At 41.4% G+C, this 23,825-nt stretch overlaps 1 protein-coding gene across 4 annotated transcripts in view; it reads right to left on the reverse strand.

Moving 5' to 3' along the window:
- ppp6r3 (protein phosphatase 6, regulatory subunit 3) overlaps nt 1-23,825 on the reverse strand; it is a 106,157-nt gene that overhangs the window by 40,553 nt on the left and 41,779 nt on the right. For all 4 annotated transcript variants that reach the window (XM_034177118.1, XM_034177117.1, XM_034177116.1 and 1 more), the window contains exons 3-14: nt 23,150-23,383; nt 22,815-23,001; nt 22,454-22,591; nt 18,826-18,891; nt 18,386-18,498; nt 17,106-17,219; nt 15,102-15,228; nt 13,469-13,621; nt 9,335-9,484; nt 8,878-8,942; nt 657-772; nt 29-114 (exon numbers count right to left, since the gene is read on the reverse strand). In XM_034177118.1, coding sequence (XP_034033009.1) covers nt 29-114; nt 657-772; nt 8,878-8,942; nt 9,335-9,484; nt 13,469-13,621; nt 15,102-15,228; nt 17,106-17,219; nt 18,386-18,498; nt 18,826-18,891; nt 22,454-22,591; nt 22,815-23,001; nt 23,150-23,376 — 1,542 coding nt within the window. In that variant the 5' untranslated portion in view covers nt 23,377-23,383. The remainder of the gene's footprint in view (nt 1-28; nt 115-656; nt 773-8,877; nt 8,943-9,334; nt 9,485-13,468; nt 13,622-15,101; nt 15,229-17,105; nt 17,220-18,385; nt 18,499-18,825; nt 18,892-22,453; nt 22,592-22,814; nt 23,002-23,149; nt 23,384-23,825) is intronic.

Consider the following 23,825-nt stretch of genomic DNA (forward strand, 5'->3'; position numbering starts at 1 on the left):
TTAATAGCAAACAAAAGTGATACTTTACCAGGTCAACAGTGTTTCTCTTGTTTGTGTCGGCCAACTGGCCAGAAATAAAGGCCTCCCATTTCTCTCTGTCCTCCACTGGGAGCTCTGTTACACACAGTCATGTTTATAGTTAGCTTTTGCATACTTTCCACTCAAACCTTAAAACAGACAAACTTTTGTATAACAAAACAGGTACAGTTTCGCAAAACGTAAGGAAGTGTCTTGACATTTATTTCATTTGTCAAACAAATGGTTTAAAGTCTACATATAATCAGGTGACACTGCAACCAGTCAGTTTGCTTCTCAACATTTACCAGATTATGGCTGATTTTATCTAGTGCTCAAAACCCATCTGAAGAGACCTTTCAGCACTTTGCCCGGTCTAATCTTTGGATAGGGTCTTTTTTATGTTAAATTTAGCCATTAAAAAAAAATGCCAAGACTGGTGTTAAACCAATATCAATACAGATGTCTATAAATCATTGGAGTTAAAATTGTGTAACGTTTCACTGAATTCCAGCAACCACTTTAGGGAGAATTACTCTTATAAGGCTCATGGATAGAAAAACGGGGTGTCCCACAAACTCCCCCAGACCTTAAGCAAAGGTCATGTGTAAAAGAGCCCAGACTCTCAGATGAGTCCTTACCAGAGATGAGTTGTTGTATTTGTGGTCCATTTGGGCCTTTCTCACAGTTATGAACTATAGAGTTAGCTATTCTGGTAAGGTGGCCCATGTAGCCACGCCGCCGTCCACCTTCTGCCCTGAAAACACACAACGTCAATAATTGTTAAGACATTCCTTTATTACTCCATTAACACCTAACAAATACCACAGATTAATGCACCATGACCTTCACAGGTCTGGTAAAGTTAAACATGACCCCCACAAATTAAAAAAAAAAAAAAAAAAAAAAAAAAAAAAAAAAAAAAAAAAAGGAGGCTTCCTCACTGTGATGCCTGATTATATTATATTTAGATAGATCGATAGATAGATCTAGCTGCTGATTCCGGTACCAATCAGCCTTGAGTTCTGATCACTGATACCGATCACATAGATTGGCTGTAAATATTTCCATTTAGTTATGAGTGCTACATACAATCAGCTTAATTTAGACAATACTTAATTCTTCAATGGAAAACATAAAAAAAAATGCAACAACTATTCATTCAATAAGGACAACTGAAAAACACCTACATTTTCATGATATCAGTAACAAAATCTTTAACAGATTGAAAACATTAAGGGCCTCAAAAAGTTCAGGAAGTCAAATAAATAAAAGGCAATATATCTCACAACACTGCATTAATCAAACAAGAGCAGTTCGAGATTTGTGACATCCGCCAAGGGTTGACCAGGACTCAAAATAAGTATGTTATTCACATCATGAACTAGGCTTTACCTGGATCCGGATTCCACAACACAACGCAATAATTGCATATTGATCCAGAATGGCTGACTGATCGAGATGTTGCAATGTAATATTTAATTCACAAGCTAAAACAAACAGTGTCTTCTTGATCTTGGTCTTACATCATCATGTCGTATCCATGAAGTTCTTTAGATGCAATCCTTAACTCATTGAGTGCCACTGACGCTTAAACGAATCTTTTCAGATAGGAACGCTCAGTGCCAAAGACGCGTTATCGCGCCAATTACATTTTTTTTATTGGGGTGGGTGGGTGTTAATCAGCTGATCTAGCTTGTGTAAAAAAATTAGAGTTGTAATCACAAGGGAACCTATTCTGTGGGTGGTAGCAGTGAGTGTGGACCGGAGCGCGGCTCGCTCTCCACCGTTGTGCGGATGTCTTACGGTTGTACCGCTCCTAATCCAAATGGTTTCCACCTGGCTGTCGCCCAGTGTCTGTCAAACTGTGATGCAGTCGCGCTGCTCCAGTCGTTCCATCTTTTTCCTTGGAATGAAAAAACGCAGAGTGCATGACACACACCTCACACAAAGGCTGCTTACAAGCAAATGACACAATCGAAAGGCTCATGCAAGCACACGTGATTCAAATCCATCAGGTTTTTGAAAAAAATAAAAAGGTCCAATACGCGGGAGCCAGAGGGAAAAGACGCGCCGCCGAGAGAAGAAACAGACTTTTTTTTTTTTTTTTTTGGTGCATTATACAATAGGATCACTTTTCATAATGTCTGAGATGTCACTGAAGCAAAAACAATTATAATCAAAGACATTTTCTCCTTGAAATGTTGCTTGTCACAAAAAGCCAATTTTCTCAGTTTTTTGTCAGAAATCAGCATTTTGAGTGATACCCACCCATGTTCTGCAGACAAATACTAAAGAATGGAAAGTGGTACAAACAAATTTTTTTTTCCTGATGATAAAGGAAAGTCTGAAGTTTCTTTTGGTATGTTTGTTGTTGACATGGACATAGAAGTCAATTTTCTATGGGTCTTGAAAAAACACTCAAATGCTGAAAAATCCTGGCACTGGGATGTTGTGAACTTTGAAAATGGCTGGCACTCAATGAGTTAAAAGTTTACAAAGTAAAATCGTCATCCAGAAAACGGATCCGGACCACCTCCAAAATTTAATGGAGTCTTCCCAGGCCTAACACCAATGTGTGGTGAAAATCCGTTTAGTAGTTTTAACGTAATCCTCAGAAGCCTACAAAGTTAAGCATACAAATTGAAATCCTGATTCAGAATCTGGATCACCTCCAAAATGGAATCTTCCATGGCCTAATATATATCTGTGGTGCAAATTTGGTGAGAATCTGTGAAGTAGTTTTGATGTAATCCTTCAAAGCATATATGAAGTGAAATCTTGATCCAGAATCTGGATCCGGATCACCTCCAAAATTCAGTGGAATCTTCCACGTAGGGTTGCATGGTATCTATAACTCAACTACGACTGAACTCGAAGCTAGGCTGCCTGATATCTTCACATTTGGAAAATGTTCAATCAGTAGACAGTCTTGTGGATAGTTTGAACTCAACGCTCAAAATTACACTCAACATGACTGCACCACCTTTATTAACCCCCCCCCAAAAGAAAAAAACACAGTCACCTTGGTTCAATGATTACTTGCATGACCTCAAGCATAAGGCTGGAGGTCTAGAACGGAAATGGTGTAGTCCAAAATTAGAAGTATTCCACCTCGCGTGGCGTGATGCTATCTTAGACTATAAGCATGCATTACTGGCAACAAAGCGGAACTATTACTCCTTTTACAGCACAAGATTTCTTGGATTACTTCGAGAAGAAAATAGATGACATTAGGTTAAACATATCCCAGCATGCCTTAACCCAGCCAGTACACCCTATTGAGGTGGGGGCCATTACTGAGGTGTTGCCTAGAGTTACAGAATTTGACAGTATCACACTAGGCATGCTGGCGAAACTCGCAACATCTACAAGGAACACAACCTGCTTATTTGATCCTATACCAACAAAACAGCTTAAGGACCTGTGGCCCACTCTTGGGCCAACTGTGCTGGAAATTATTAATCTCTCATTAACCTCTGGATCTGTTCCTAAATGTTTCAAATCTGCAGTGATTAAACCATTACTTATGAAACCTAATCTTGACCCTAGTGTATTGAAAAACTATCGGCTGATATCAAATCTATCATTCTGCTCTAAAATTCTAGAAAAGGTGGTTTCACGGCAGCTCGTGGACTATCTTACTGAGAATAACCTCTGAGCCACTGCAGTCTGCTTTTAGAAAATATCATTCCACAGAGACGGCTCTCACTAAAGTGGTGAATGATCTTCTGCTTGCAATGGATTTGGACACCACTATGTTTCTGGAGCTGTTACAACCCCAACTCTAATGAAGTTGGGACATTGTGTAAAAGGTAAATACAAACAGAATAGAATGATTTTCAAATCCTCATCAACCTATATTCAATTGAATACACCACAAAGACAAGATATTTAATGTTCATCAGGGCTGTGAAATGAAAATTGTGAAATCCGAGTAAAAAAATTTTTTTCTTGGGGGGGGGGGAGCGAGTGCACAGCGTCCAGGAGCTGGGGTCTAGGGCCCTGTGGGCCCAGAATTAAATTTTTATCTAATGATACTTTTTCAGCATCTCCTGGAAGAAATCTCAAAATTAGTGGATATTTAAAATCAATCAATCAATCAACTTTTTTCTTATATAGCGCCAAATCACAACAAACAGTTGCCCCAAGGCGCTCAAATGAGCCTACATTCAACCTTTTATTTGACCTGTCAGTGATGATGTTGAAATAACAGAATATGATGTGGAAGTAGGACCTGGAATGATTTTCCTTTTAAATGTAAACCAAATTATGCATTAACTCAGAACAATTAAACTACATGAAATTTATGAAGATTGAAAAGACTGTTACTGTTGTGTGTTGGGGGGTTTGGCTGGATGTTTTTGTGTTGTTTTCTTTTCTTTGCTCTCCAGGTGGTATGCAAACTGGTTTTTTGTCTGTGGAGAAGGTGCAGGCCTACTAAAAAAAAAGGCCTAGTAAAAAGTCACATTCTTATGTAAATTCATGTAGCCTAAATCCATTCAAAGCCACAATGTCTTTTACAATGAAAGAAAGTCTAGATTAGTGAAAAAAAGTCACATAAACTTGTCTAAAATCCTGTTTGAACAGTAGAATGTTTATTTTCCAGGGAGAGAAAAATTCTTACCATGTTTCCTGCGAGGGCACAGTTCACTTTTCCCCGTTTCTTTTATCTTTCAGGCGTGTTGATGAAGCCAGCGACAATTCCAAGGATTCTTGTCGTTTTAAGACTTTTCAAACCGTCTTTCTCGCCATCATCTTTTTGTGCGACGTCGCTCTGTGACACAGACATGCTGCACAAATCTTTTAAAAACTTGAAAGCTCTAAAACTTTGGGATGTCCACATGCTACATTTAGCTTAAGCGTCGCACAGGAGCCACACAGCGTCGCTGCAGCAACCAACCAGTCCTGCTTTACGACAATTGTCATAACAGCTACACTCTGAGTGGCATTTTTCCTCCGCGAAACGCCGCGGATCCGAGGAAACTGATTTGTATCTGTAACACACAGATCAGTGTCCATAGACTTATAAAACTTACACGATGTGGTAAAAAAAAGAGAATGCTTTGCAATAAGCACTTTAAAAACTCAGTGATGTTCACGATTAAAGAGTACATCACTAACCTCCCCCCCATGATGAAATCTGCGGAATTCCGTGGATCTACTGAGTTTTCACAGCCCTGGTTCATACTGCTAAACTTTGTTTTTGTGTAAATATTTGATAATTTTTAAATGAATGCCTGCAACACGTTTCAAAAAAGCTGGGACAGTGGTATGTTTACCACTGTGTTACATAACCAATGCTCAAAGAACACCTGTTTGGAACATTCCACAGGTGAACAGGTTAATTGGAAACAGCCTGTGAGTGTCATGAATGGGCATAAAAGGAACATCCCCAAAAGGCTCAGCCGTTCGCAAGCAAAGATGGGGCGATTATCACCACTTTGTGAACTGTTTGAAAAAATAGTCCCACAGTTTAAGAACAATGTTTCTCAATGTTCAATTGCAAGGAATTTAGGGATTCCATCATCTACAGTCCATAATATAATCAGAAGATTAAGAGAATCTGGAGAACTTTCTACACGTAAGCAGCAAGGCTGAAACCCAACATTGAATGCCTGTGACCTGCGATCCCTCAGGTGGCACTGCATTAAAAACCGACATCAGTGACCTTCCATCCCTCAGGTGGCACTGCATTAAAAACCGACATCATTGTGTTAAAGGATCTTATCGCATGGGCTAAGGAACACTTCAGAAAACCATTGTCAATTAACAGTCCATCGCTACATTTACAAGTGCAAGTTAAAACTCTGCCATGCAAAGTGAAAGCCATATATCAACAACATCCAGAAATGCCGCCACCTTCTCTGGGCCGAGCTCATTTGAAACAGACAGATGCAAAGTGGAGAAGTGTGCTGTGGTCTGATGAGTCCACATTTTAAATTGTTTTTGGAAATCATGGACGTCGTGTCCTCCGGATAAAAGAGGAAAAAGACCATCCAGATTGTTACCAGCGTGAAGCTCAAAAGCCAGCATCTGTGATGGTATGGTGGTGTGTTAGTGCCCATGGCATGGGCAACTTACACATCTGTGATGGCACCGTCAATGCTGAAAGGTACATCCAGGTTTGGGGCAACACATGCAGCCATCCAAGCAATGTCTTTTTCAGGGACGTCCCTGCTTATTTCAGCAAGACAATACCAAGCCACATTCTGCACGTTACAACAGCGTGGCTTCGTAGTAAAAAAATGCGGGTACTAGACTGGCCTGCCTGCAATAGAGACCTGTCGCCCATTGAACATGTGTGGCGCATTACGAAACGCAAAATACGACAACGGAGACCCTGGACTATTGAACAACTGAAGTCGTACATCAAGTGGTAAAGAATTCCACCTACAAAGCTTCAACAATTAGAGTCCTCAGTTCCCAAACGCTTACTGAGTGTTGTTAGAAGGAAAGGTGATGTAACACAGTGGTAAACATACCACTGTCCCACCTTTTTGAAACATGTTGCAGGCATCCATTTCAAAATGAGCAAATATTTGCACAAAAACAAAGTTTATCAGTTTGAACATTAAATATCTCGTCTTTGTGGTGTATTCAATTGAATACAGGTTTAAGAGGATTTGCAAATCATTGTATTTTGTTTTTATTTCTATTTTACACAACGTCCCAACTTCATGGGAATTGGGGTTGTAGATCTCAGTGCTGCATTTGATACTGTGGATCATCATATTGTACTCGATAGGCTGGAAAATCATTTTGGGATTACTGGGAATGCACTTGCATGGTTGACATCATATCTGACCAGTCGTTCTGTGTTGTGTACAATAACCCTACCTCTAACCATAGTGACATGAAACTTGGGGTTCCACCGGGATCCGTCTTAGGCGCCTTGCTTTTCTCCCTTTATATAGCACCCCTTGTGCACATAGTGCGGCGTTTTGAGATTACCTTTCATTGCTATTCTGATGATACTCAGTTATACATGCAGATAACTGCTGGTAATCTCATCCACATAAAATACTTAGAAGACTGCATTACATCAGTGAAAAGCTGGATGTCTAGCAATTTCCTACTTTTAAACTTTTATAAGACTGAAATGATGGTTCTTGGTCCAGTGAGACATCGGCATTGACCAGCTAACACTTCTGCAACCCCCCCCCCCGTGCACTGGCAAAATTTCCCATATATTCGTTTTGTCAATAATTGTGTCAGTTAGCATGGCCCAAGCAGAGGGTCACCCCTTTGAGTCTGGTCTGCTTGAGGTTTCTTCCTCAAATCATCACAGGGACTTTTTCCTTACCACTGTCGCCTGTGTGCTTGCTCTGGGGGTTGGTAAGGTTAGACCTTACTTGTGTGAAGCGCCTTGAGGCAACTTTGTTATGATTTGGTGCTATATAAATGAAATAAATTAAATTATATAAATTTGGCCTACGGTAGAGATTTGGATTCCACCGACCAATCATGGTAATGCTTGTTGACAACGTCATGGGCCAATCCGATCCCATATCTGTATCGGCTTCTGATACCAGCGTAATTCATGGATCAGAAACTTCTGATACAACCTGCGGTACAATTTCCGATCCAGGAAAGTGCTGTGAATGTCTGTGAACCACAAGTGCTGCTTTGCTGCTCTGTTTGCTGCAGAGTGCGGGGATGGGGTGTTCTAAACTGAGGTGTGTCTTTCACTGAGACGAGGAGTGCTGTAATGTGAGACGCCTCCGGCAAGCATTGATATGTGCTGTCGCTGACGTGTCCGCTGAACACTGCGAAGCCAAGACAGTGACGTGCAACGTTTGCAAAGCCGTTGTTTATTTCAGCGGATGCTCTGGGTCAGGGGTAGGCAACCTGTTCCAGAAAGAGCCATGAGGGTGCAGGTTTTCTTTGCAGCCGCTGACTCCACCAGGTGATTTCACTGATTAACTGATTCCATCTGCTCAAAGTGATATTAATCAGTAAAATCACCTGGTGGAGTCAGTGGCTGCAAAGAAAACCTGCACCCTCATGGCTCTTTCTGGAACAGGTTGCCTACCCCTGCTCTGGGTGGAAGAGGGCGCTCTGTCATGACCTGAATCAAACATGTGAGAAAGCGCCACATTAAATAATGCAAGGATTTTTTAACAGTGAGCAGAAAGATAAAATCAGCCTGGGTATGACAATTTACCCAGAATGACTTCAAATTTGAGTAAATTAACTACGGTTCATATATTTGGAGCAGGTGTGCCATCTGATGTTTAAGAGATGAAATTTCAGCCACTGACCCAACAATAAATAAATGTACTTAATTCTTTCAACAAAACAAATCTAAGCTTGCATCTTAGATATACCTTCTGCCAAATTGTATCTGTAGTTTTTATATCTGCACAATAAATGTTCTCAAAATTACATCTGTTTTATTATCAATTTGGTTTAGTTAAGGGCTATATAACCCATTCAGTAACACTTCCATTATAATTTTTACACTTATGTTTATATCACGATATATACTGTTACCCTGAAGGGATTCATTTTATACCTTGATATGAATTTTAGGTCATATCACCCAGCCATGATGATTTAAACAGAGTAAACACAGTTGTTTGACAATAAATGGCTTCATACAACCACTAACCATGAGTGAAAAAAAGTTTGTGTTATTCATATTCTCTGAAAAATGCTCCCTGTCCCCCCAAATCAAAAATTCCACCAGGGTATGTAAACCTTTAAGCACAACTGTATAGTCTGGAAAACACAGTTGTCCTCTAAGCCTCACAGGATGTTACAACTTGCACCCTAATATGAAAATGTATTGCCAAAAATGCATGGAGTGGGACCCTACATGTTTGTCTCATTTATTTGATTAGACAGCAGAAAACTCACTGTTCTTTCTCATTGGAGGTCCAGGCATCAACAACTCTCTGAATGAAGCGGCACTTTTGAAACAGCTGGGAAAGAGAAAGAAATTGAATGATAGAGCGGCCAGTCTGACAATTAAGTCCTTTTGTGCATTGAAAAATTTTTAAATAAAAAGAAAGAGCAAGCAAGACCACAAAATAGTGAATAGACTGACAAAGTCACAAATCTCTATCCATGTAAAGCCACTCTCCCCCTTCCACCAATCCTGATACTCAGAGCACAGTACTGCACATTTTCTATTTACCCTGATTTACTGCGATCACATCAGCCCAGTTAGGTGTGCTCGGGCAAACAACACCTGGCTGAACAACAGAATGTTTGATTTGGCTCCTTGCATGCAGTTACAGCATTGATGAATATAAAATGTGCAGTGTTTTGGGTCCAAAGTTCCAGGATTGGGAAACACTCTTTTTAGCCTTACGTGTTTGATGAGGATGCTTTCCCTGGCACATTCCTGCTCAGTGTCGAGCTGGATTTCAGAGGGGGCAGGTGGCATAGCCAGAATCATGGCTGTACAAATCTCCACCTGAATGTGGAGGAAGTTGTTCCAGATGTATTTGAAATACATATCCTACAGTAAAAAGGGTGGAGAAAAAAAAATATGATAGCAATGTTAGTAAAACTGTGAATGCTATTCAAATGTGTAATATCTGCAAGTCTATATTACATGATATAAGTGATATTTGTAAATAAATGCATATGGTGGCCGCGGTTTAACAACCCATTAAAAGAATATACACTTTTTGACTGTCGTAGTCAAAGTCGAGCGATGATGCTTCCACTCGACTCAGTCTTAAATTAACTGAGTACATTATCTAAACCACTTCCTCTTGAGTGAATCTGAAACTGCATAAGTTGAAATGATGGTCATAAATATCTTGTGAACACGAATGCACACATAACCACAACAACGACACTGTACAAGAGATCAAAGCTGAAGTAGAAAATAGCTCTACAAGCCCAAACATGTCATCTCATGAGACAACAGTTTAATTTGTCAGTTTGACAGTTCAACATTGATCATGTGTGCAGGGTTTGTTTTTTTTTGTTGTTGTTTTTTTAAACCATCCATCCATCCATTTTCTTCCGCTTTATCCGGAGTCGGGTCGCGGGGGCAGCAGCTCAAGCAAAGCCGCCCAGACCCCCGATCCACACACACCTCCCCCACCTCCTCCGGGGGAACCCCAAGGCGTTCCCAAGGCAGCCGAGAGATGTAGTCCCTCCAGCGTGTCCTGGGTCTTCCCCGGGGCCTCCTCCCAATGGGACGTGCCCGGAACACCTCTCCAGCGAGGCGTCCAGGGGGCATTCGGAAAAGATGCCCGAGCCACCTCAACTGACTCCTTTCGACGTGGAGGAGCAGCGGCTCGACTCCGAGCTCCTCCCGAGTGACCGAGCTCCTCACCCTATCTCTAAGGGAGCGCCCAACCACCCTGCGGAGGAAACTCATCTCGGCCGCTTGTACTCGCGATCTTGTTCTTTCGGTCATGAGCCAAATCTCATGACCATAGGTGAGGATTGGAAGGTAGATCGATTGGTAAATCGAGAGCTTTGCCCCTCTACTGAGCTCTCTCTTCACCATGACGGTCCGATACAGCGACCGCATCACAGCAGATGCTGCACCGATCCGTCTATCGATCTCACGCTCCATCTGTCCCTCACTTGTGAACAAGACCCCGAGATACTTCAACTCCTTCACTTGAGGCAAGGACACTCCACCGACCTGAAGAGGGCAAAGCACCTTTTTCCAGTTGAGAACCATGGCCTCGGATTTGGAGGTGCTGATTTTCATCCCGGACGCTTCACACTTGGCTGCAAACTGCCCCAGTGCACACTGAAGGTCCTGATTTGACGAAGCCAACAGAACCACATCGTCCGCAAACAGCAGAGACGAGATTCTGTGGTTCCCAAACCAGATCCCCTCTACACCCTGGTTGCACCTAGAAATTCTGTCCATAAAAATAATGAACAGAACCGGTGACAAAGGGCAGACCTGGCGGAGGCCAACGTGCACTGGAAACAGGTTTGACTTACTATCGGCAATGCAAACCAAGATCCTGCTGCGGTCGTACAGGGACCGGACAGCCCTTAGCAAAGGACCCCGGACACCGTACCCCGTACTCCTGGAGCATTCCCCACAGGGTGTCCTCAGGGACACGGTCAAACGCCTTTTCCAGATCCACAAAACATGTGGACTGGTTGGGTGAACTCCCATGAACCCTCGAGCACCCGATGGAGCGTGTAGAGCTGGTCCAGTGTGCCGCGACCAGGACGAAAATCTCACTGCTCCTCCTGAATCCGAGGTTCGACCATCGGTCGAATTCCTTTCCGGGGAGACCTTTCCGGGGAGGCTGAGGAGTGTGATCCCCCTACAGATGGAACACACCCTCCGGTCCCCCTTCTTAAACAGAGGGACCACCACCCCGGTCTGCCAATCCAGAGGCACTGTCCCCGATCGCCACGCGATGTTGCAGAGGCGTGTCAGCCAAGACAGTCCCACAACATCCAGAGACTTAAGGTATTCAGGACGGATTTCATCCACCCCAGGAGCCTTGCCACAGAGAAGCTTTATAACCACCTCAAGGTCATGACATCTGACACTGTCAACAGTAAAAATGTCCTAAAGCCGTCAACCTCTCCCTGCACTGAAGACCAACGTAGAAGCACAGTGTCATTTATAATTTTCCAAATAAAATTAAATTCTCAATCCTCTTGAGATTGTATGATTTTCCATGTTATGTGACTAAGTTTTTGTAAGTTGTTTGGCTGGTCCTGCAACTTATATTTCAAAGCAACGTGTATGGGGGGAGGGGGGGGGGGCGTATTACATCATCAACAACTCTGGTCACAAAACAGCACGTTCTACACGTGTGACAAGATGCACCTGAACACTGAAAGAGATATTGCAGCTCACACTCTGGAGGAGAAGTGGGCAGTAACGTACAGTAGTGTTCAGAATAATATAATAGTAGTGCTATGTGACTAAAAAGATTAATCCAGGTTTTGAGTATATTTCTTATTGTTACATGGGAAACAAGGTACCAGTAGATTCAGTAGAGTCTCACAAATCTAACAAGACCAAGCATTCATGATATGCATACTCTTAAGGCTATGAAATTGGGCGATTAGTAAAAAAAAGTAGAAAAGGGGGTGTTCACAATAATAGTAGCATCTGCTGTTGACGCTACAAACTCAAAACTATTATGTTCAAACTGCTTTTTTAGCAATCCTGTGAATCACTAAACTAGTATTTAGTTGTATAACCACAGTTTTTCATGATTTCTTCACATCTGTGAGGCATTAATTTTGCTGGTCTGGAACCAAGATTTTGCTCGTTTACTAGTGTGCTTGGGGTCATTGTCTTGTTGAAACACCCATTTCAAGGGCATGTCCTCTTCAGCATAAGGCAACATGATCTCTTCAAGTATTCTGACATATCTAAACTGATCCATGATACCTGGTATGCGATACATAGGCCCAACACCATAGTAGGAGAAACATGCCCATATCATGATGCTTGAACCACCATGCTTCACTGTCTTCACTGTGAACTGTGGCTTGAATTCAGAGTTTGGGAGTCGTCTCACAAACTGTCTGCTGCCCTTGGACCCAAAAAGAACAATTTTACTCTCATCAGTTCACAAAATATTCCTCCATTTCTCTTTAGGCCAGTTGAGTTCTTTGGCAAATTGTAACCTCTTCTGCACGTCTTTTAATTAACAGAGGGAATTTTGGGGGGGATTCTTGCAAATAAATTAGCTTCACACAGGCGTCTTCTAACTGTCACAGCACTTACAGGTAACTCCAGACTGTATTTGATCATCCTGGAGCTGATCAATGGGTGAGCCTTTGCCATTCTGGTTATTCTTCTATCCATTTTGATGGTTGTTTTCCGTTTTCTTCCATGCTTCTGTTTTTTTGTCCATTTTAAAGCATTGGAGATCATTGTAGATGAACAGCCTATAATTTTTTGCACCTGCGTATAAGTTTTCCCCTCTCCAATCAACTTTTTAAACAAACTACGCTGTTTTTCTGAACGTCTTGAACGTCCCATTTTCCTCAGGCTTTCAAAGAGAAAAGCATGTTCAGCAGGGGCTTGGCTTCATCCTTAAATAGGGGACACCTGATTCACACCTGTTTGTTCCACAAAACTGATGAACTCACTGACTGAATGCCACACTATTATTGTGAACACCCCCTTTTCTACTTTTTTTTTTTTTTTTTTTTTTTACTAATAGCCCAATTTCATAGCCTTAAGAGTGTGCATATCATGAATGCTTGGTCTTGTTGGATTTGTGACGCTACTGAATCTACTGGTACCTTGTTTCCCATGTAACAATAAGAAATATACTCAAAATCTGGATTAATCTTTTTAGTCACATAGCACTACTATTATTCTGAACACTACTGTACCATTAAGCTAGACACAAACCACCATAAAACTCAGATTTTAATGAAATTTACATGCTGGGTCTTAAAGCAAATTAGAGTCCAGAAAACATGGTATACAAAACCCCATACTTTGAGTTTCTAGGAACCAGGGTCATTAAATACTCACAAGTATGACATCCAGTGTGTTGAGGTTAATGAGTTCTGTGTTGATGCTGTGTGTGTTGCTTTGCAACAAGCTGGCCACCAGTTTTACTACACTGAGCCTAGTGTTGCCCACTGGAGGGTCCAGAACACCCCATGTTGTCTTCATCACATTCTTCTGTTGATGGACAATTAAACAGATTATTTAATAACAATAATGTACATCTTTTTAACAAGGTAATTATTTCTCACATTTGATTAGTTCATGCACACATAGTAAGCTTCTGATATGGTAAATAACACTTTGCATGATAGACATTATTTGGCGTTCACATGGATCAAACATTTCTTGTGCACAGAAAAATTTTGTCACTGATTCATGAACATTGTTCTCAAGGATCTGCTGACATTGACTAGAATCCATTTGACCCTCAACTTTAACAAGATTCCCAGTACCTGCACTGACCACACAGCATGATGGAACCACCTCCAAATTTTACTGTAGGTAGCAAGTGTTTTTCTTGGAATGCTGTGGTTTTTTTTTTTTGTTTGTTTGTTTTTTTAGCCATGCATACCACCCCTTGTTATGTCCAAATAACTCAATTTTAGTTTCATCAGTCCACAGCACTTTATTCCAAAATGAAGCTGGCTTGTCCAAATGTGCTTTAGCATACCTCAAGTGACTGTTTGTGGCGTGTACGCAGAAAAGGCATCCTCTGCATTACAGCATCATACAGCATCTCTTTGTGCAAAGTGTGCTGCATAGTTGAATGATGCACAGAGACACTATCTGCAGCAAGATCATGTTGTAGGTCTTTGGAGCAGGTCTGTGGGTTGACTATGACTGTTCTCACCATCCTTCACTTCAGCTTATCTGAGATTTTTCTTGGCCTGCCACTCCGGGCCTTAAATAGTACTGTGCCTGTGGTCTTCCATTTCCTCACTATGTTCCTCACAGTGGAAAGTGACAGCTGAAATCTCTGAGATAGCTTTTTGTATCCTTCCCCTAAACCATGATGTTCCGGTCATTTGAGAGTTGTTTAGAGGCTCCCATGTTGCCACTCATTAGAAGAGACGCAAAGAGGAGAAACATTTGCAAATGGCCACCTTAAATACACTTTCTCATCACTGGATTCACCTGTGTAAGGAGGTCAAGGGTTAATGAGCTTCCCAAACCAATTTTGTGTTCCAATAATTAGTGCTAAATGTATTCAAATCAATAAAATGACAAGGGTGCCCAAATTTATGCACCTCCCCAATTTTGTTTCAAGTAAATACTAGAAACTTCATTTCATTTCTCAAATAGTGTGTTCATCTGCTATATGATATATTTAACTGAAATTTCTGATCTAGACAGCCAATGATTTATAAAATTAGCAGGGGTGCCCAAACTTTTGCATACAACTGTAACAAAATGTGGAAAAATTGAAATATTGTGAATACTTTCTGGATGCACCGTAACACCACTATTTTCAATGAAAAAGTTTAACATGCCCAAAGTGCTGTGCTGAGGTCTGAACACTGCAACATGCACATTCGTCATTCAGTTTCTCAATATACGCTGCAATATCTTGTGCATTTCAAAGTTTCAACCCTGCCCGAAGACAATTTCCTGTCCCTCATTTAACTCCTCTGCTACCAACATAACAGCACTTTACCTTTGGGGGTTCCAGTAGCAGCTGGTGAAAGTTTTTCAGTCGAGGCCTAACAGCTTCCAGGATGCTGTGGTTCACAGAAAATGAAGGATGAGATATGCCAGGGGGGCACTCCATGTGACCTTCAAACCTATTAAACAGCACAAATATAAAGATTAATGAGAAAAAAAAAATTGTTTCATTTCATTTTAGTGCAAATAAGTATAAAAGATTGACCACGTTTATAAGAGTACCAGGATTACAGCGTATCCATATTCACAGCATTTCACTTCTTCCACGTTTTGTTATGTTACAGCCTTATTCCAAAATGAGTAAATTCATATTTCCCCTCAAAATTCTATTAACAGCCGATATTGACAACACGAAAAAGATTTGAAATTTTTCCAATTAAAAACTTAAAAACGAAGAAATCACGTGTACGCAAGTATTCACACCCTTTGCTCAATATTTTGCTGATGCACCTTTGACAGCAATTATAGCCTCAAGTCTTCTTGAATATGATGCCACAAGCTTGGTGCACATATCTTTGGCAGTTTTGTCCATTCCTCTTTGCAGCACCTCTCAAGCTCCATCAGGTTGGATGGGGAGCGTCGGTGCACAGACATTTTCAGATCTCTCCAGAGATGTTCAATCAGATTCAGGTCTGGCCTCTGGCTGGACCACTCAAGGATGTTCACAGAGTTGTCCTGAAGCTACTCCTTTGATATCTTGGCTGTGTGTTTAGGGTCAGTGTCCTGCAGAAAGAAGAACCATCACCCCAGTCTGAGGTCAAGAGCGCTCTAGAGCAAGTTTTCATCCATGATGTCTCTGTACATTGCTGCATTCATCTTTTCCTCAATCCTGACTAGTCTCCCAGTTCCTGCTGCTGAAAAACATCCCCACAGCATGACGCTGCCACCACCATGTTTCACTGTAGGGATGGTGTCTGGTTTCCTCCAAACATAATGTCTGGCATTCACGCCAAAGAGTTCAATCTTTGTCTCATCAGACCAGAGAATTTTGTTTCTCATGGTCTGAGAGTCCTTCAGATGCCTTTTGGCAAACTCCAGGTGGGCTGCCATGTGTCTTTTACTAAAGAGTGGCTTCCATCTGGCCACTTTACCATACAGGCCTGATTGGTGGATTGCTGCAGAGATTGTTGTCTTTCTGGAAGGTTCTCTCTCCACAGAGGAATGCTGGAGCTGACAAGAGTGGCCATCAGGTTCTTGGTCGCCTCCCTGACTAAAGCTGGACTTACACTGTGCGAGTTTTGGCCTTTTTCAGCTGATTTTTCCACTCGTGCGAGCATTTATTGTATCTCGCCGAGTTTCACCTTAATTGCACGTCTTGCATCGTGTAGTATACATGAAGTAACAAGCTGCGTTTAACATCTCGCGACCACCTCCCGATCACCAATCGTATGGTCAGATGAAAATCAAATCTGTTTGATATTCTGGTCGGCCATCGTGAGGGTATCCTGCTGCTGAAGCAGCTCTACAAGCATCTATGCGCTGATTATCTCTCGCACTGTGCATGTGCAAACACCGGAGAGAGCATCAACAGTGATCATCTCTTTGCGAGAGCAGCTTCTGTTTCTTTTTTTCCCCCCTTATTCTTCAATTCATGTAAAGTCTTGTATTTTTTTTTTCTGGTTTTTGTAAAAATAAGAAATGTAAATAAAGTTCAAAAAAAGAGAAAAAAAAGGGGGGGGATTTCATCCATTTTGGAACAAGACTGTAATATAAAATGTGTAATAAGTGATGTGAATAGTTTCCAGATGCACTGTATGTGTCTTAACTTTGGAGGTAACAAGATGAACTCTAGTTCTGGATTACAAAAAGGACCCCACTGCCCATTTAAAGGTTGACACAAACTGCTGATGAACAGAAAACATCAAATTTAGTGACTCAGGTTAACAAAGAAGAAATGGGTGTAAAAATGGGTAGAAACTGGTCTTGTAACCTTTGAACTACTGTACATATTATGGCCTATGAAGATGTCCAATGAGACAGATTGTAGAAGACATACGCTGGTCTCCTGGTCTCAAACAAAGTGAGGAGGATCTGGATAACGCTGACAATAGCAGATTCATTCTTCTCCTTGTCGAAGATGTTGCACAGAAGCTGCTCCACTGTCTCCTGCCTAAAAAGCAAAGCAAAGAGGGAACAAATGGAGTCAGTCATGACAAAAAAAAATCCACAGAACACTCACATACACTCAAATATAGGTCAATAGCAGTGACAATCACATTTAACGTCACTCTGAAAATCCCAGTCACACAAACTGTGTGCTTAGTCTATCAGAACAGTTTATTTTTATGTTGTTCTGATGAATAACTTGAACACGGCAGAGAGAAGCCACTCATAATACTACAGTTCATAACAATACACACAAACAAGTACATATTTACACTGTTTCCCCACACGGTCATCAGGTTCACCTTTTCCTATTTTACTAACGTGTTTGTCCCATAGACGGACAATTCTGATGCATATTTTACACACAGGAAAAAGTTGCCTGCTGCATTAGCTAAACAAATTAATATTGTGAACTCATCTTTGCTCGAGTATTTGGCAATTTTATCAAAATTATCAAGCCAGCTCGAGCAATTAATACAACAGACAACCTAACATAGCACGAAGTGTCGGGTGCAGTGCCAAACTGTGAGGGCACAATATCTGGCACCAATAAATCCAATAATCCTACAATCTGTTGCATTTCTTAATGAGTCGATTTTCAGTTTGAATTGCTGCAACAGAAAATGCTGTGCTTATGCTCATTTTGTTCCAGAGAAGGTAGGCTTTCAAGAGACACCCATATATTGCCATTTTACTGAGAAATGACAATTATAAAAAAAGCTGCCAAATTTTCCAGCAGGCAGAGTACCTACTTCCAGGGTACTCTGCCTGCATGTTGTTCACTCAGGTTTTGAGGAGATAACAGAGAGGATGCAGCACTGTGTGAAAGTACTTATCACTTCAGTTGTCTGCCTTGTACTGGGAAAGCATGTGTCCTGCTGTCTCATCACAGGCACTGAAGCAGCCAGCTCTTACCATGGTCTGATGAAGACTTTATATAACTGTTTCAACTTTAATTCCATTCCTCATTGTGTGCACATTCAAATATAGCAGCATCCCACTTGAATGCAGAACATTAATCGGGGTGCATGAGTAAAAGGGATTCAACATAAATTGAGATGTACAGCTAATGTGAAATTTGACTTTTAAAAGGAACACTTTAGTATCAACAACCAAGCAATGTAAAAGGGACACCTCATAAAAATAATACGAGGACGAATGAATACAAACTTTTCAAGTGTGGCAAGTAGAGGGTCAGGCTCTGAGCAGCCTTGCACCTGGAACATCTGGTCTCTGCTCAGTCTGATTATCTCACACAGAGACTGTGAAGCATTAGAGTGTTTCTGTAGCAAAGATGAATAAGAACAAGACAAGGAGAAAAAATAATAATCCATCAAGACAAAGCAATCAGAAAGGAAAAGTAGGAAGATTGAAAGGTCTTAAAGTAAGTCCAGACATTATGTTGCACAAGTATCATTTCTGGTCAGATATTTATTTAGACCTCTCAAAATACTAGCAAACAAAACAAATTTATCTGCTTGCACAAGTGTAGCTTAGACTAGTATGAACACATGCATCACACAATTTGGGTTTCCTGTCCTTTTTAAAAAAAAATTGTATCAGGAAGTACAACACTGAAAATAATTGTCAAAGATGAACAGCAAACTCACATCCTCATCTTGAGAGGATTGTACCATGTCAACCAGTCTCTGGATCACCTTCTCCTCATTCAACCACTGAAAGATAACAGACACCAGGGAGTTAGGAGCAATAGCAGAGGTAAAAGTTATTCTGTAAACACAGTGCACCTGGAAAGTATTCACAGCACTTCACTTTTCCCACAGTTTGTTATGGTACAGCCTTATTCCAAAATGGATGAAAAAAAGAAAAAAAAAAAAAAAACCCGTAAAATTCTACACACAATACCCCATGACGACAACATGAGGTTTTATTTTAGATTTTTGCAAATATATATATATATATATATATATATATATATATATATATACATACACACACACATACATACATACACACACACATACATACATACACACACACACACACACACAACAAAAATATAAACGCAACACTTTTGGTTTTGCTCCCATTTTGTATGAGATGAACTCAAAGATCTAAAACTTTTTCCACATACACAATATCACCATTTCCCCCAAATATTGTTCACAAACCAGTCTAAATCTGTGATAGTGAGCACTTCTCCTTTGCTGAGATAATCCATCCCACCTCACAGGTGTGCCATATAAAGATGCTGATTAGATGCCATGATTAGTGCACAGGTGTGCCTTAGACTGTCCACAATAAAAGGCCACTCTGAAAGGTGCAGTTTTGTTTTATTGGGGGGGGGGGGGGGGGGGGGGGAGATACCAGTCAGTATCTGGTGTGACCACCATTTGCCTCATGCAGTGCAACACATCTCCTTCGCATAGAGTTGATCAGGTTGTCAACTGTGGCCTGTGGAATGTTGGTCCACTCCTCTTCAATGGCTGTGCGAAGTTGCTGGATACTGGTACACGCTGTCGTATACGCCGGTCCAGAGCATCCCAAACATGCTCAATGGGTGACATGTCCGGTAAGTATGCCGGCCATGCAAGAACTGGGACATTTTCAGCTTCCAAGAATTGTGTACAGATCCTTGCAACATGGGGCCGTGCCTTATCCTGCTGCAACATGAGGTGATGTTCTTGGATGTATGGCACAACAATGGGCCTCAGGCTCTCGTCACGGTATCTCTGTGCATTCAAAATGCCATCAATAAAATGCACCCGTGTTCTTCGTCCATAACAGATGCCTGCCCATACCATAACCCCATCGCCACCATGGGCCACTTGATCCACAACACTGACATCAGAAAACCGCTCACCCACACGACGCCACACACGCTGTCTGCCATCTGCCCTGAACAGTGTGAACCGGGATTCATCCGTGAAGAGAACACCTCTCCAACGTGCCAAATGCCAGCGAATGTGAGCATTTGCCCACTCAAGTCTGTTACGACGACGAACTGGAGTCAGGTCGAGACCCCGATGAGGACGACGAGCATGCAGATGAGCTTCCCTGAGACGGTTTCTGACAGTTTGTTGTGAGGCTGGTTGGATGTACTGCCAAATTCTCTGAAACGCCTTTGGAGACGGCTTATGGTAGAGAAATAAACATTCAATACACGAGCAACAGCTCTGGTTGACATTCCTGCTGTCAGCATGCCAATTGCACGCTCCCTCAAATCTTGCGACATCTGTGGCATTGTGCTGTGTGATAAAACTGCACCTTTCAGAGTGGCCTTTTATTGTGGGCAGTCTAAGGCACACCTGTGCACTAATCACGGTGTCTAATCAGCATCTTGATATGGCACACCTGTGAGGTGGGATGGATTATCTCAGCAAAGGAGAAGTGCTCACTATCACAGATTTAGACTGGTTTGTGAACAATATTTGAGGGAAATGGTGATATTGTGTATGTGGAAAAAGTTTTAGATCTTTGAGTTCATCTCATACAAAATGGGAGCAAAACCAAAAGTGTTGCATTTATATTTTTGTTGAGTATATATGTGTGAGTGTGTGTGTTAACATTAATATATCTAATATATAAAGCTGAACACATGTGGGTGGGCGTGTTTGCTATGCACAACCACAGTAATTAAGCAATCGACACCAAACTTGGTATGGTGACTAGAGACACCAAGGGCGAGGTCACTGGGGCCCTTATGTTGAAAGCATACGTGTGCACACACACACACGGTCAGGCTTAAATATTACAACACAACCCGCTCACTGGAGCATTTATTTTCGCAGTTCACGTGGTACTGGGGTCACGTAGCAAGCATCACACTTTACTTACTACGCAGCAGTGGCTGGCTAGGGTGCACTTTAATTACAATCTGAACAGGCCAACGCGTGCTGTTTGACAGTGTAAGCTTGCGTTTTTACAATTAAAACGTACCTGCTGTGTATGGCATGCCAGAGTAATGCAGTGATATGACATGCCATCATCTTTTATCATTATTCACTTGAGTCTCATGAATGTAACAAATTGCTCCATAAAAATTAATGACAACATACAAACAATGCAATGAAACTTACTACACCTCAAGTAAGGTGACATGAAATATACAACAACATGGCTAAACGTTATAGGGCCTTATTCAGGGTGGTTACCAAGAACCCGAAGGTCAATCTGTCAGAGCTCCAGCATTCTTCTGTGGAGAGAAGAGAACCTTCTAAAAGGAGAACTATCTCTGCAGCAATCCACCAATCAGGCGTGTATGGTAGAGTGGCCAGATGGAAGCCACTCCTTAGTAAAACACAAATGGCAGCCTGCCTAGCATTTTCCTAAAGGCACCTAAAGGACTCTCAGACCATGAGAAACAAAATTCTCTGGTCTGATGAGACAAAGATTGAACTCTCTGACATGGCATCATGTTTGGAGGAAACCAGGCACCATCCCTACAGTTAAGCATGGTGGTGGCAGCATCATGCTGTGGGGATGTTTTTCAGCGGCAGCAACGGGAAGACAAGTCAGGATTGATGGAAAGATGTATGTAGCAATGTACAGAGACATTCTGGATGAAAATCTGCACCAGAGCGCTCTTGACCTCAGACTGGGGTGAAGGTTCATCTTTCAGCTGGACAATGACCCTAAGCACACAGCCAAGATATCGAAGGAGTGGCTTCAGGACAACTCTGTGAATGTCCTTGAGTGGCCCAGCCAGAGCCCAGACCTGAATCCGATTGAACATCTCTGGAGAGATCTGAAAATGGTTGTGCACTAACGCTCCCCATCCAACCTGATGGAGCTTGAGAGGTGCTGCAAAGAAGAATGTGCAAAACTGCCCAAATATATGTGCATCAAGCTTGTGGCATCATATTCAAGAAGACATGAGGCTGTAATTGCTGCCAAAGGTGCATCAGCAAAGTACTGAAAAAAGGGTGTGAATACTTATCTTACACGTAATTTCTTAGCATTTTTTTTATGTATATATAAATTTGTGAAAAAACAACCACTTTTTCATGTCATTATGGGGTGTTTTGAGTAGAATTTTGAGGGAAAAAATGAATTTACTCCATTTTGGAATAAGGCTGCAACATAAAATGTGGAAAAAGTAAAGCACTGCAAATCCTTTCTCGATCCACTGCAAACAAAATCAGACCCTACTATGAATGCAATAATAAGAATAATTCTTTCAATAAAGCAATGGCTGAAAGCGAAAAGTATATGGGTTTTTGTTTGATCTCTGAAGGTGTTAGTGGATGAACTCAAAAATGCTGTGGTACTACTCACATTCAGAACATCCTGTCTCAACTGTTGTGGTTCGATACAGGTGAGCATTCTCAGCAGCAGGTCCATAATGGCAGATGTACCAATATGTTTGATCATCAAGTCTACAAAATCTTCCCGCTTTCGCAGAAATTCCACTATCTGAATAAAGAAAGCAAAAAACTCCTAAAGGAAACCACTCCAGAAACACCATGCACTGGATCACTCAAATATTTAAATAAGATTGCATGAAGGTATAGATTTCAACAATATGAACCAAGGTTTGCTACAGATTATTAATGATCAAAAGTGTTACTTCAAATCAGACAATCCAAAATACATCATCCTGGTTCCTGACACACCACCTCTGGGCTCACAGATGTACCTGTTCAGGCTTACGTCCTATGAGAATGGATAGGACCTTGGAGAAGAAGCTGGCCAAAAGTGGGTTGAGAGGTGGCTCATTCTGGAGAAAACCATACAGTTTCATCAGCAGTTTCTCATCTTCTCCCAGTCGGTCATTGATCTGACTCACATCTGATGTGAGCAGCTCACATGATATGTTAGGATACCTGGGGAAAGAGGAAAGGAGAAAACTTACACTAAATCCTAGCTTAAAAATAAACAAACAAAATTAATTTTAAAAAACTGCTTGGAACAGCTTTCCCACAGATTTTGGCTCACTATAATTTCCATCACATTTGCACCAATCTCTCTTACTTGTATTTTACTTTTTCTTCAACATCCGTGCTGGGTTCCTGCGTAATATAGGTGACCAAGTCCTCCATGCACTGTGGTCTGAGTAGGAAGTCAACCAGTTTGTGGTTTTGGGCCTTGCATTCCTGCAGGACATCATCCTCATCCATCACCTCAGTCAGCATCACATCCTCCTTCTCCAACAGTGTGTCAATGTGGGATGTGGTATGGAGGTCAAATTTCCAAAACATGGTGGAGCTGAAAAAAGCAAACAGGAGGAGATGACAAACAAATTAAATATTTTCACAAGTCTATTTACCTTCCATTTTGTGCATCCACATTCTGAAAAGGATATCAAACATACAAGTTTTAGAATGTTGGAAATGGGATGCTCATTCAGAAAATATACCATATTTTCTGGAGTATAAGTCACAGTGTATTTTGTTTACTAGCTTGGGAGGCTTTGCGACTTATACTCCCATGTGTCTTATATACTGAAAATTCACAAATGTATTATTAGCCATAGTAAATATAATGACTATTTAAATGGTAAATGGACTGCATTTATATAGCGCTTTTCCATCTGCATCAGACACTCAAAGCACTTTACAATTATGCCTCACCTTCACCCCGATGTCAGGGTGCTGCCATCAACGGGATTAAAGCAATAGCAATAGGGGATTAAAGTCCTTGCCCAAGG

The sequence above is a fragment of the Thalassophryne amazonica genome, chromosome 8, assembly GCF_902500255.1.
Source record: "Thalassophryne amazonica chromosome 8, fThaAma1.1, whole genome shotgun sequence".
Taxonomy (NCBI): domain Eukaryota; kingdom Metazoa; phylum Chordata; class Actinopteri; order Batrachoidiformes; family Batrachoididae; genus Thalassophryne; species Thalassophryne amazonica.